The following is a 14,932-nucleotide window of genomic DNA, read 5'->3' as shown; positions in this document are numbered from 1 at the left end:
ACTTAAACAGAAACAGGATCAGCAATTAAATATAAAACCATTCCCAATTTTTTCAAAAAAGACAAAAGTAAACAAGCATTTACAATGCAATGGTTTCGCCTTTGGAAAAGTTAGAGCTATTGGCATTGTAAATGACAAAATTTGTATTTATATGTTGGTTTTGAAAACAGATAAATAAATGGCTTTGTCATTTACAATGCCAATAGCTTAATCTCTCGCAAATGTGAGACCTATTGTACCCTACAGATGAGCTCAGCAGACAGCAATTACTACCACACACACACCCAGAGCCACACACACACCCCCAGAGCCACACACACACCCAGAGCCAGCCACACACACCCACCCAGAGCCACACACACACACACACCCAGAGCCACACACACACACACACCCAGAGCCACCTTGAACCACAGCAGATTCACTACAAAGTATCTCAGTTGAAGTGAATGCCCACCCTTGGGGGAACTTGCAGGGCCTGGAAGACCCAACCCGACATACAACTCACAACATCAGAGGCCCAATTCCCATAGGCCACAATCTGAGTACAGGAAAAAAAGAAGGCACCGTGGTCATCAGGTCACTTAATTTGATCAAACAATGTATATATATTATTTTTTCTGCAAAAAATGTTTCTTTCCAAAATTGAGAAATTCACGAGAGGGGTAACTAGTTTTCTTGAAAATTCATAACTAAGCAATTTTACAAAATTGTAAAATTATGAATACCTTACAGAATTGCAACTGTACACACCCCTCTCGAGAACTCTATCCAAACTGATAAATAGGAATCACGTATAACTATTTTAACCTATTTTAAAAACAATGCCTCTCGGTGTATTAAATTACACTGAAAACTGTCCTATAGTATGCTCTGTATTTTTTTCTTAAGTCAGAACGATGGGGGAATGGCCTGGAATATATTTGAAATGTACAGAACAAATACAACGGCACGTTTAGTTTGTCGACATTCAGAAGTTATCCTCCACCTAACAGTACCATTCATGAATCTAAATGAGAAAAACACAGGCATGAAACATAGCAGTCCTAGTTTACAGAGGAATGTTATCCTCCGGCTTGATCTGCCTAAATACGGACATTTAACTCAGAGTGCAACCTGCAGTTCACTAACATGCACAACTCTAATGCGTGAACCCATTTTACACAATTGTGTTCGTTTGGTAACCCCTGGTGAAACAAGTCAGAGGCTCCGTCCGCATGTCTGAAACGTGAGTTGCAAACGAAGGACAAGTCAAGGTCGGGAAACTCCGACAAGGACTACTTGCAGCGGATTCACAGAAGTGCAGCAAATGATTGAATCGATTTTCCCGAAACATGAACTACAAGAACCTTACAGAGGAAAAAGCTGTAATTGCAGTATTTACTGTGGTAAAATGTAACGAAATAAAAATGAAGACGCAATTATCCGCTCTGAAAAATAGAACAACGGCATGTACTTTAAAAAAAAAAAATGTTTAAAGAGGGGGTAGGGGTTCCTACGGTTTTATGGATTGTGGAAACACCTGGACACCAACCACCCTACTCCCTTTCTAGACATTTTTCGTTTCCTTTGTAATATTAATGTCTTTTCTGCTACTTAAAATTGCCGCCCCACCCCTTCCTTTTTTGCTACTAGTGCCCCCCCACGCCATCCTCCGCCCTTTCACCCCTTCTTGTCGACTTTGACAGTAGCCTCTTGTCAGATTACCCTATGTCCCGTAACTCGTGAGAATCACATGATTGAACAATCCCCATTAGCAATAATTATTTTATTTCTTGTCGATTCATATAGAGCGGACTCGATCCGACGGGAGTGGAGCGCTTTACATGAGAACCAGTTATATTTCAAGAGATCACATTCTGTATTTTATTTGTTTTGAGGCACAGGCGGGAGATACAGTGATTTGTCCAGATTAGCAGCATATTGAGCCGACGCCGAGACTCTAGCCTCGCTCCACTGGTCCAAGAGAGAACTCGGAGGGGCCATCTGCTCACTGCTCTTCACAGCAGCTAGCGCCGTGGGTGGTCTCTCTCCACCCCCCTACCCCCCTCCTCCACCCCCCCGCCCGTGACACATGCACATTGGGGGCAACATGGCACGTCTAGGTGCCAGCAAAGTGAGGAGACAGCAAAAACTTAACAACTCGGTGTACGTGTCCTGTGCTTTCACCTGTGTGTATTCAGGGTCCCCCTGCCCACCCCCCCCCGGTGAGAGCACCCCCGGGATGGCAGCCGTGCCTCCCGCCCCCCTCCAGGAGGGTAAAGTCTGATTTCCAGGCCCAGGCGGAAACATCTGACTGGCGCGGGCTACTTCGCTCCTGTCTCTCAACAGTCATGTCTGTCCCTCCCACTCCACTCATCGGGTGGGGGTGGGGAGGGCTGGTCTGGGAGGGAGGGGGAGGGGGGTGAGGCATGCCTAGCTGCCAACACCAAATGTTCATTTACATTGTATTTATATAGCGTCTACCGCCGCTGAAGAGGCGCTGTGCCTCTTTCTGAAACAATGTGTGTGCAGAATAGAGGTGGGCAAGCCAACAAATGAACAGGGCGAGCCGAGCCACGGGCCTGGCTCCGATCTTAGAGCCGTGCACGAGCCGAGCCCTGAAAATATGTACACCCCACCATAAACCACGTGTACAAATACAACAAACCACGGAAAATATGATCACGAGTCTTCAAAGTTCACAAAATGTATTTCTTTAACGCGTGGATGATCTGACATTAACAGAGCATGTTATAGGACTGCTCTGAGAAGCATTTATTAATAGTGATAGTTTTCTACAAATGGTAGTCTGAACTCACATATTCGCAGGGGCTTTCATGCGTGAGGACGAACAAAAAAGAGATTTGGTAAAAAAACAATATTTGCCTAAAATCACACAATGTAAGCAAGGAAGCAGGTGTCTGTCCAGGTTTTCTGGTTTCACTCTGTAGAAACAACCAGTAAGTAGGTTTCTGGTTTTTTTAACCTCAGTGCATTCTTCTGCATTTTTGAAAAAAAACAGCACAACCTGGACCCCAGGTATTGAGCGCTTTACGTGGGTATCAGACAGTTCATTACACAACCATCCATGCATTGCTTACAGCCATGGGGAGATGAAGTAATTTGCCCAGAATCACATGATGTTGAGCGGACGGCGAGATTCGAACCTGGCAGCTCAGGCCACAACGCCACAACACCAAACAGCAGGTTGAAGAAGGCAGACAGGAAAGGTCGGCTCGGTATGATCTCGCGGTTACAACAGCACTTCGAGCCGAGCCGAGCTAGTTTCATGTGAGAGTCTGGCGAGTGGTCTTCAGTCAGCCCATGCTCTGTGAAGCACACACGGTGCATTCTGGTACTTGTAGTTCCGGTTAAGCTACTGGCTTAAAAAACAGCTTTGTCGGCTAAAGTTACGGCTGGCGGAAGGTGTCACATGAGGGAGCACGGGGCACCGGGAACCAGACCGCAGCCCACCCCGGACATGTAATGGGGGGAGGCCGGGGCTGGCCCTGATTCTGAACCCCGCCCCCCCGGGCTCCTCTGTTTGACTCCTGAATGTTGGGGGCTGTGGCCCCCCTTCCTGCCCCAGGCGGCATTGCTCTTATAGATAGGGGGTCGTGTGTTACCCAGATGAAAAGAGGCCAAGGACTCGACGCAGTCTGTTTTCTTTCTTTTAAGAGGCCGGTGTCTTTCTTTCCTTCTGCCACCACCGAGAAGATAAACAAATAAACAGATTTTAATGTCAAGATTGCACCGTGGACAGACCCCCGAGCGCCTCGAGCCCAACTGATGCCAGCGCTGCAGGAAGCGCTAAAGACCGGAGCAGGGACCGGCTCAAACATCCCATGGTCCTGGGCAAATAAATCACTTCTCTCCCCGAATGTGTCGGTCTGTAGCTCAGCTGGTGCTCCATATGTAGCGCTCCGATACCTTCGGTCGAGTTCGTGCGATACAACTGCAAAAAATAAACAAACAAAGGATAGGTGAGTAGGAAATGAGGCCAGTTGACATGTTTCGCCTGGTTCTGAGCCGCCCCTTCTCACGAGGTGTTCCCCGCCGGCGCCGTTTCAAGCCAGAACACGTCTTGTTGGACCGGTTCCCCTCACTGGCTTCTAAGCGCTCCCGGCCTCAAAGCGCCGGGCGCGGCTCCCGCGGAGTGAACCCTGCGTCTGCAGCACAGCAGAGCTCGAACTCCAAGGTACCCCAAGAATCCAGGTATACACTTCAGGGCTTCTTGGACACTATATTAAGGGAAATAATGCAACGCTTTTTAATATTCACCACGGGGAATATATTTTTCTATAACGCAAAAACCTGTTTCTTTTCTGCCCCGGAGGGGGGGCGGGAACGGGCAAACGGACGGTGGGAGGGGGGGGGGCAGGAACGGGCAAACAGACAGCGGGAGGGGGGGCGGAAACGGGCAGCGGGAGCGGAAACAGGCAGCGGGATACAACCATGCGGGACCAGGACGATCGAACAAGTGAAATAAATAGCCATGTAAAAAAAAAAAAGTACACGCCCACAGTGGACACGTCTTCATGACGTTGTGAAAAGCCTAAAAATTGCCGGAACGCCCACGAATCTGCTCCGGCTTTGACGGACAGATCTCTGTTCCAATGGCTAGCCTCCATTTATGGAGCTAGCCAATGGAACAGAGGGCGGATTCCCAAGCCACATACTGTAGACATAAGATTTCGCCTGCGCCGAAAAGCTGCGCGGCGGAGCTTTTCGACGAGGCAAAACCTAATAAACGGTTAGTAGATGAGCAGGAGACAGCAAACAGTTCACCTGAATTAGCTAGAAAATCAGAAGAAATTGGAACATCCGGCGCCTAGAGAAACGTAGAAGGAACCTGAGTATTCGGAGGTAGCAAATAGGGTTCTCACAGACACAACAATTACTAGCTCGGGTAAAACCTCTACTGAATTCCCCAAAAGTATGATGGGGGAAGAAAAGATCGATCATTATGGTAGTTTAACTAAGCCCTCGGGGGTGACTAGCCCCGCGGCAATTAAACTCCCGCACAACACAACCCCCAATATTTTCTTTTTGGCTGAAAGAAGAGTTGCACGAACAAGCATCTTTCAGCCATCTTACAAATCAAAGGGCAGACATGACATCATAAACAGAGGTAACCTACTAAGGCTCTTTCATCATATTCCATCACTGTCTAGCATAACCAGTGCAGACATGGAGTGTGTTCACTTCAAACCAAGGGACGAAAACCCCAACCAAAAAAACACAGTAGTGACCTGGACAAACCATAACATCGCAGAAGCTGTGCTCTTGGAAACCGAAACTTTCACAAATTTGGGGTATAGCAGTTATGACACCTGAGCTAGAAAAGTACCCACAAATCTTATTGGACCCATCAAACGATCTAAATAAAGTAAAGCAAAATACGTGTAGCATACTAAAAGGCACCTCGAATAAGCAATTACAACAGAATTATAGCAACTTAAACATCATTGTAAGCACTCATGGGGACGCGATTGCACAAAGAACAATAGAAGAAGCACCTCAAAAAACATCATGGAGGGAGAACTATAGTGGGAATCACAGTGGCACTCAGAGCTCTACTCTTCATACCTGACGCTAAAAAAACAAGGGGGACCGTTCAGGGAATCTTGACCCCAAATCTAGAACAAACATCCTAAAAGAAGGAATCAATAGTGAACCAGGTCAAAAAACATATCAAAATCTTAAACTTGTTTCCTGGAATGTGGCTGGCCTACAAAATACCCTCAGACAAATGACAGCAAACAATAAACTGCTTGATTGTGATATAGTATGCCTACAAGAAACCTGGGCAACTGAACCGGTTCACTTGGAAGGGTACGCGGGCTTCCACCAACTAGCCACCAAAACCAATCGTTATGGAAGACCATCAGGCAGAATCTCAGTCTATATTAAACACGCAAAACAACTTACCATCAAGAAGATAAACACCGATTCAAACATGCTACAAGCACTGCTAATAGAAGGAAAAAGTGCCAAGGAAAACATCTCATCCTTTCTCCTAATTAATGTATACTTAAACACACCGGCTCAATGGAAATTAAAGGCTACTCAACACGTGATTACAACGTTGCAGGAAATTCTATCCATACATCGGTCTCCGGCAAAATTGGTTGCGAGTGATTATAACTTGCACCACTTGGGAACAAAACAGTCTGAAAGGATTCACCTAACTGGCGAGGAAAGAATCTTCAATAACTTTTTATTGGAATATGAATTAACTTCAGCAGAGCACTTACAAAAGCCTGACCTAAACAATCAAATGAGAGCCACATTTAAGAACAGCTCCACAATTGACTGTATTTTTCTATGCGACTAGTTAGCTTTCAAAATTTAAGATTTCAAAATAAAAACTGACGAAACAAGCGATCATGCATTACTCCTGGTAGAACTTAACGCCACCACAGAAGAACGGGAAAGAATTACGATTTTCCAATCTAATGGTGCCGAAGAACACGCCGTGGTGAGGCGAATAAAATGGAACTCGCATCTGGTGATTGCGCTGAAAAATTGGAAAGAAAAAAAAAAAAAGAGCAAAAAGGGAACAACTTTGGGGCAAGACCCCACAGGGAAAATTGGACAAATTGGACAAACGATCTGAAAATATGTTTGAAGACAGGTGAGCCCAACCCTAATGAGAAGAAGACATCAAAATCTACAGACAGAAACAATCAATTGGTGGATATAACTCGTAATCTAAAAAGGGCAAGAAGAGCATATAAGATTGCTGGATCAAAGAATACACGGGAAAAATACAATAAACTGCACAAAGAACAGAAACAATTGCTCTGGATAATTAAACAAAACAGGCTCGAAGAAGAGTGGATTAAGATACATGAATTAACAAAACCTCAAACAACGGCAACTCTGGCAATATATAGCAAAGCTGGATAATAATAAGATAATCCGGAGTAATGCTGTTCACGCTGATGCATGGGTGAGACATGTAAACGCAACATACACGGACGAGGAAGAATGCCCTAAAAGTGGAAGCACCACATTGCACATAGAGAGCACTCAAAACAACGCAGAATCCTTAAACTCCACAAACAGCCATGCTCAAAGATCAAGATGCAAAGGCGGTGGAAAAAGTGATAAAAAGATAAGGAAAGACTGAGCACCAGGACCCAACGGTCTCCCGGCTGCAATGTTTAAAGAGGACCCAAATTACTGGGAGAGAGTCCTATCGGGACTATTCATTGAATGCTGATTGTACGGCAAGGTGCCAGACTCGTGGCGCGGGTCAATTCTACAACCCATATTCAAGAAGGGCGATAACACAGACCCAAAAAACTACAGACTAATAGCCCTTTTGGACATCGAAGGGAAGGCTAATGCAAGTACCGTGCTGACAGAATTAACTAGATGGGTCGAAGACAATGATGTTCTCCCTTTCTACCAAACTGGGTTCCGCAAAAGCTTCTCGACTATAGACAACATCACGGCAATATCCTATTTGGGACAGCAAGCTAATCGCAGGGAAACCAAACCAGTCTATTCTTGCTTCATAGATTAATCAATAGCGTTTGATGGAGTATCATGCGACAAGCTTTGGACTAAATTGCGCAACTGGCAAATTCCTTCTGACCTTCTAAATGCGATTATATCCCTTAATAGTAACACCTGGATTAGAGTTAAATTGGTCAATAACATCACAACAAAAAAGTGCCTTACAAATCTGGGCTTAAAACAGGGATGCGTACTTGCCCCTATCCTTTTTAACTTGTATACCGCAGACCTGGGTAAGACGATACAAAACGCTAACCTAGCAGTCCCAAAAATTGGGGGCAGTAAAATTCAAATCCTACAATACACGGATATCTGGTGGTGATGGACCATACGAAAATAGGCTTACAAAAGGCCCTTAATGCTCTAAACGATTAAAACCTAAACAATGAACTAAAGATAAACGTGGGAAAGACCAAAGTTGGGATCTTTCGGAATTGCAAAAGAAAAACCGTCCTAAAATGGCAATTGGGAAAGGAGGCAATAACAGTTTCAAAATTCTACAACTATCTTGGGTGTTGGTTGAGCGATACAGGAAAAGCTAGCATGCATTTATATAAAATGGAATCCAAGGTGGAATCAACAACTTATGCTTAGTGCAAATTACAAGAGAAAATGCAGAGCCCCACCACCATTCCAATCAGAAAGGTATTACAAGCAAAAATAAGGGCAGTGGCGGGAAACGCCCATCAGGCCTTCCCAGGCAAAATGAGCACAATGATGGATAAAGCACACTGCTGTGCATATAAACGTGTCTTTAAACTACCGAAATACACACGTGACAGCGAGATTCGCTTAGAATTCGGCCTGGTGCACCAGAGCAAAGAATGCCTAGGAGCACATGCTAAATACCACTTTTCTGTACTTAGAGCGCCGGAAGGGAGCTTGAAGAGCAAGCTAAATCCCATTTACGATGGCTCACCTAATCCATGGCAGGCTTACCTGCAGGAAGCAGTAGAAGTTTTGGGCCTGGCAATACAAAATTGGAGCCAGGAAGGCATAACTTATCCAATCATCGAAAAGGCAATAAACAAACATTGTTAACAACTGTCAAGAGAAAATGATCCAACAAATTTGGAAAAAGGAAGATGTTGGGGATAATAGCAACCTACAAAGAACATAATAAACTTCAGCCCTATCTTAACCAAGCACTCGAGAGAAAGGCCCTAAAAAACATCCAGTGGGCTAGACTGGTATCACTCCAAATAAAAGAGCTGAATCCGGGTTGGAAAACCTTGGAACACAAAATTCAATGTAGAATATGTGATTTTAAAACAGAATCACTGCAAAATCTGATGTGTTGTTGCACAGGCTTCTTACAATCCCGGCGGGAGTTATTAAAACCTATATGGTTACGCAAAGGTGTTCGAACGACAAAGGAAGCAGTTACAGTTACATTCGCTTGCACAGCAACAACGGACCTTGCCAGAATTGGGAGATACATGCAGGAAGTCCGCTCTAAATTGGAGAAAGTGGATGAATCAGATAATTTGTACATAAAACCTTTCGATCAGTAATAATAAGTCACACAGCGGTGATAAGACTTTTATAGACATAACGATCTTTTTAATTTTTACACTGTTTTATGTTTAGCCATAGAAAGAATGGAGGTATCCTTTGTATTTTAAAGTGTGATATATTGCAAATGGTTTTAAGTAACTGTGCAATAAAAAATAAAATTGAAATAGAGGTATAGTTCGAAAATGTCTAACTAGTCTGATGCCTAGGAAATATATTCTAAGGTAAGGAACTTGGGGCTAGAAGTCTCTACCAAATGCTTGATAATCAATCAATCAATCATATAATTTGTAAAGCACACTACTCACCCGTGAGGGTCTCAAGGCGATAACTGTCTGCCCAGCCAATGCTTGAAATATGTTAAGGACTGTTTCTCCCTCTTGAGACACGTGAATTATTAGAGACCCCCCCACCCCCAAACTTGATTACCAAATATGAATTTGCCTGAATCACAATTGTTTTTTTGGGTGGCGATTGCTTCCAACAGAGGAAGTGGAAGTAATTAGACCCTCTGTCCAGACACATGTTTTGGTTAAAACTTCCCCTTATACTGAACCGTAATTGCTGATCACCGCCTCTTTTTAACCAGCTTCTGCTTGAATTTAGTGCACTGGTGGCTGGCGTTCCCCACCACAATGGCTTCCCTTCAAGATTTAGGGTCCTTACAGTGGAGACTTTTCTCCACAAAAATAATCTTCATTTTGTAATGTTCTGTGGACACTACATGCAGCCTCGAAAGGATTTTATCCTTCCACCTTTTAAAGGGAAGGAATTTTACTGAAGTACAGCTTGCACTAATGTTCTTACAACTGTTGCATGGAGGATGCGTCATTCAATTGCTTGTTTTTTTTAACTGCAGGAGTTAAACTTAGGCGGTAAGGTAATGGTTAATGGTATTTTCATATTGTGAATCTTTTATGTTGGTAATCTTACTTGTGGCCTAGAGTCCGCCTCTTAGCATGGCAACCTTTCATTACGGGTCATTGTATTACATTTCATAGTGAACTGCATGCTGTTTTTAGTTTGTGTTCTTTTGATGTATTTATTGTGCCTGTATTTATGTGCTTTTATAGTCATAGTTTTTTGACTGAGTAAAGTAGTTTGATGATCAAAAAAACAGACCTCTAACAAACGTTCTAAATCATTCACCAAAGAATAAGTAGGTAATGGCAATAACAGTTGCTATATTTGGTACTTCACTTTTACCATCCATTTATTTTGCTTGTGAACTTGTACTGTTTATAATTTTGCAGACATCATCAAACAGAAGCATTACTCTATAGCAAATTATAACTCAGTTTTCCAAGAATTCTGTAGAGTATATTTTGGTCTAATTTAATTTCATCAGTGATAAATCATTCATATATGTAAACTGATAGTTGTTGAGATACAAAAAAAAATTGGAAAGGAAATTCCAATTCTCTCCCTTCCCCGTTTTCTCCTATAAAGTTTTTCTTAACAATTTAGCTTGCTTAAGAACATCCATCACTATCATTACATTTGTGCCACTGTTCTCACCATATCCAACTTCCTTCGTGGATTTGCTCATCCATTACTTAAAGAAATATATATTTTTTGCAATGTTTAGGACCTTTCACCAAAACCTATGTGTTCACAAATTTTCTACCATATGCCCCAAAGCACACCAAAGCATACCCAAGGTGGGTGGGTATTCTAGCACTATGGGAGCACACGATAAATGTGATGAGATACAAATTGAATGCTAACTACATGACTAACTGACATATTGATGTGTAGATCGCAATGCATAACCATCGGTCATTTGTATGTGTTCACAAATTTGTTGGTCTCTTTATTCAATAATTGTGAGTATTTACATCCAATGTTATTGATGATTTGGTTATTTAAGACTTTTATGGGTGAAGTGGTTATTCGAGATTCTAAAGGAAGGACCAGGGCTACTGGACAGTATGAGAATTAATGTTAAAAGAACTTCTTTAACCTCAGATTTTGTGTGAGATAGCACTCAAGGTGACTGAAGCGCATGAAACCGAGCAGGAGACTCATGCATAATAACTTTGTTTTTCTTGTGAACTGGAAAACTTCCACTAAAATAATTTTGTGAAATGTCAGTTTACAATTGTTCTGCGGTTTACATTGTGGAATGGGTGTCCCTGGTAGGGATGTGGATATTGTGCCAATAAGTTTAAGATACCCGTAGGGTGATAGCAGCGCTATATAAGAACACAATACAATACAATACAATACAAGTTTACCTACTTTTAGTGTATGGGTATTTTTCTTAAATTTAAGTTACAGGGTCCACGCATATTTGTGGAAAGAGATGTACCAGTATCTCATTTTCCCTACAGTGAAATCGGTTTCCACTGTTCTGTCCTTTTGACCTCATCCTCCTTCTGAAGTGGTACTTTCTACAATGCCTCCTATCGATGTCAATCTAGCGTTGGAGCCTGAGACTCTTCTCATTTATATTTTCTCGAAAAGTCAAGGGTCAAGTACCTTTCTGAAGACAAAGCTCTATTCAGAGTGGCATGAAGTCGAATCTGCTTTTGAATCCGATAATACACATGAGGCTAAAGCTTGTTAAGGACAATCACTGACTCTAAGTTGATCCCATTTTGTGAAGCATAAATTGGGTGATGGTTTCAGACTTGTGTATTGAACTGTACGGCGCTGGCTGTGATATTTTGATGCCAATTAAGTTAAAACTATCTGTTTATATGTATCTTAAGTGCAGTCTCTTCTGCCAACAACAGGTTTCAGTGGGGGGGGTTTGAGTTCACAGCCATCAAAAGGGGGGAATGCGCTCATCCTCTATCACATCAATTACCATACATTGTCTAAACTGTTATTTTACCTACACAGTTAATTTAATCTGTTTGTGTTCTACAATCCTACACGTTGTTTCTAGGTCCCTTTCAATTTAATCATAAATGGGGTTAAATGTATTATTAGCTGAGAAAATATATATTTTAAAAAACTTACCTGTAATACAAATTTCTGATCTATGTATTTTTTGGCAATGCTTGGCTGAAATTCTTGACTTTCCAAAAACCGTATGAAAAATTCATACACAAGCTGCAAGACACAATGCAATTGAATAACAATGGTTATTTTGTAAACTATTTCCCCCCCTTTCCCCCTTTTAACATAACAAAAAAAGAACCAAACACTTTAATAAAATGATTATAATCAACTTTTCCCTCAAAATGAACTGTAGAACAAAGATGCCTTTTATACACTTGATGTAATGTAACAATTTGTTTATACAGCCTTGTAACTTTCATAGGTGATTTCTTATAAACAAGTTTAAATTAGTAGGATTGTTTAACAAACACTGTCAAAACAAGTGCATGACAATGGTGGTTTTCCATGGTGGTGATCTGTAGGTGTGCCCTTAAAATAAAATAGTAAAAAATATATAACAATCATACAAGTTGCTTGACTTCTGTTACAATCTTTCTGGTGGTTACTCTATCGAACCACAGATTCTTCACTTTTAGAATATCCCCAGATGTTAGACTGGAGTCGAATTTCTTTTTAGCAATACCTTTCACATCAGTGGGTGGCATTGTGGGGCTCAGTATCAACTGTGTTCTGACCAGGAAGTGACACTGTGTACTCCCTTAGACACAAAGCCCCAAAACAATTTTTCATACTACCAAGAGACAGTTGTCTATATGGGACCTTTTTAATGGAAGAGAGGCCATTCCACTGAACGGAGGTGAGGAATATGCAATTAGAGTATCCACCAGAGAGTGCGTCAAAGAAGTTAAGTAACTTGAGCTTCTGCTTGATACTTCTAAAAGCAGATTCCTCAAGTTTAAAATAGCTACCAAAGCAGTACCTCTCCAAGTGGTGGGTCGGTGGAATGACTAAGACCAAAAAGTCCTGCAGGTGGCAAGGCAATAATGCCTTGTGAACATATGCACGGATGCCCGCATAGTAACATGGCAAATCAGACAGGAACCCCTGAGTGGCAGCATAGTAGTAGCTCTCCCTTGGCTCTGGTGGATTTAGCCGCCAACCGGTCAGGGGGCTGCTTCTTGGCTAAAATGTAGCAGATCTTGATGCAGAGGACCATCCACTTGGATAAGTTCTTCTGCACTGCCTTGCCTTTCTTTGCCCCACAGAACTATACATAGAGCTACATTTCTACCTGGTGGTCTTAAACACAATTCTAAAATGGGAGTCTCTCCTCATTAAAGGGAGCAGATGGGCAAAGAACAAGTTTCTGATGTGAATCAAAGCAACACCCTTCACTTAAAAAGCCATTCTAGTCCTCAGCACCAATTTGTCATGAAAGAAGGGATTGTAAGGCAGCGAGACTGAAAGAGCTTAAACCTCACTCATACTACAAGAGGAGCTGATCACAATGAGAGAGTTCTTCAGGCTCAAGAAATGTACGTGATATCTATATAACTGTTCACAGGGGTACAAATAAGAAAAAGAAGGACCAAATTAAAGGTGTCTCTGAAGATTCACAAAAGGCTTTTGCAGGAACATGGTGGCTAAACCTTTAAAAATTAGAACGGATAATCTGAACAAGGACATCTGGTGTGATAAATGCATATAGGCCAAAAGGTTCGACAAGTAACCTTTAACAGTGCCCACTATAAGAGCTTGATGGGCCAAAGACCGAACAAACAGTAACGCATCTGACATCGTCAGTCCCCTCGATGCCTAACGTCGACGTCGCCTCGACCCAGAGCCCTGGGGAGACAGGAAGCAGATCGCCGCCATGCCTCTCGACGCGGTCGTCGATAGTATCGACGGAGAACGGCGACGCTTTCTGGCCTTCTTGACGCTGGGGAGCCCCCCAGAGGCCTCAGCATGGGCAGAGGACGTAGATCCAGCCTGCCCAGACCCACCTTGACTCTGCAGCCTTCTTTCTTCCAGTCCTTGGAGCCTGATCATCTTTCTGTCTCTCAGGGTCCTGGAGGAGAAGGTCTGGCAAATCTCACACTTCTCAGGTAAATGAGTAAAAGGGAGGCACAAGATACACACAGGGTGTGGGTCCGACTTGGCCTTCTTCCTGGAGCACTCCGGGCATTTATCAAACAATGCTGGCATTTTTGACAAAAAAGGATTGCTCAGAATACTAGAAGAGGAAGAGGGCACCAACACACGTCGAGTGTAAACACTCACACACTTTAAAAGTGCAAAAATTCTTATAATAAACCCAAAAAAGGGAGAGCTCAATGCTCCAGGGTCCTGTTAGCAGGAGCCGGAAAAAAGAACTGAAAGTAAATGGGACCTGCTGGGCATTCTGGGATACTGGGAAAGTTTTCTTAAAGGTACAGTATCCCTTTTTGAGCCACATAATGGCAGCCTATGGGGTTTGTCTGTCCTCCCCTTCCTCTCTATCATTCCAGAGGCTTTGTTGGTAAAAGGGGAAGTTTTTCTCTGTGAAGAAAACTTGGCAAGCTGTGCTGTTTGTGGTTTTGGTGGAATGTCTAGTTGAAGTACTGGACAGTGTAGCCTGTGGATATAGGCTGCATTATGTTTTTAAATTCTCTCTAAAGTGTCTGTGCAAGACTGCATTTTTAGACAGTTTAAGAGATTATTGTTGATTGCTCCGGGGTCCAAGCTCATGAGCAGGACTATTCACTAGATTATGACTCTAACAGAGATCCCCTACTACAGAAGTTACATTTCTCCGGACAAAATTCTCAACTTTGGGTCTCCCACCGTTTGGCCTAGTGGCGCCGCGGCCAGGGCGACTGACGCTGGAATCTGGGGACCACGGTTCGATCCCCGGCAGGTTAGCCCAGCACCATGTGACTCTGGGCAATAGCTCGCTTAATCTTCCTGACGGCCCCCAGCGCCTAGAGACCCTTACGGGTGATTGTGCGCTTTACAAATGTGGATTATTATTATTATTATTATTGTTGTAATGTTGGACTACTGAGCCATGCCCCTCACA

At 43.0% G+C, this 14,932-nt stretch overlaps 1 protein-coding gene across 3 annotated transcripts in view; it reads right to left on the bottom strand.

The window, feature by feature from the left end:
* Nucleotides 1-14,932, bottom strand: part of PPP2R5E (protein phosphatase 2 regulatory subunit B'epsilon) — a 445,062-nt gene that overhangs the window by 273,243 nt on the left and 156,887 nt on the right. For all 3 annotated transcript variants that reach the window (XM_078660324.1, XM_078660322.1, XM_078660323.1), the window contains exon 5: nt 11,992-12,084. In XM_078660324.1, the coding sequence (XP_078516450.1) occupies nt 11,992-12,084 (93 nt within the window). The remainder of the gene's footprint in view (nt 1-11,991; nt 12,085-14,932) is intronic.

Source organism: Lissotriton helveticus, chromosome 9 (assembly GCF_964261635.1).
Source record: "Lissotriton helveticus chromosome 9, aLisHel1.1, whole genome shotgun sequence".
Lineage (NCBI taxonomy): Eukaryota > Metazoa > Chordata > Amphibia > Caudata > Salamandridae > Lissotriton > Lissotriton helveticus.
This window is presented reverse-complemented; position numbering and strand designations above follow the sequence as displayed.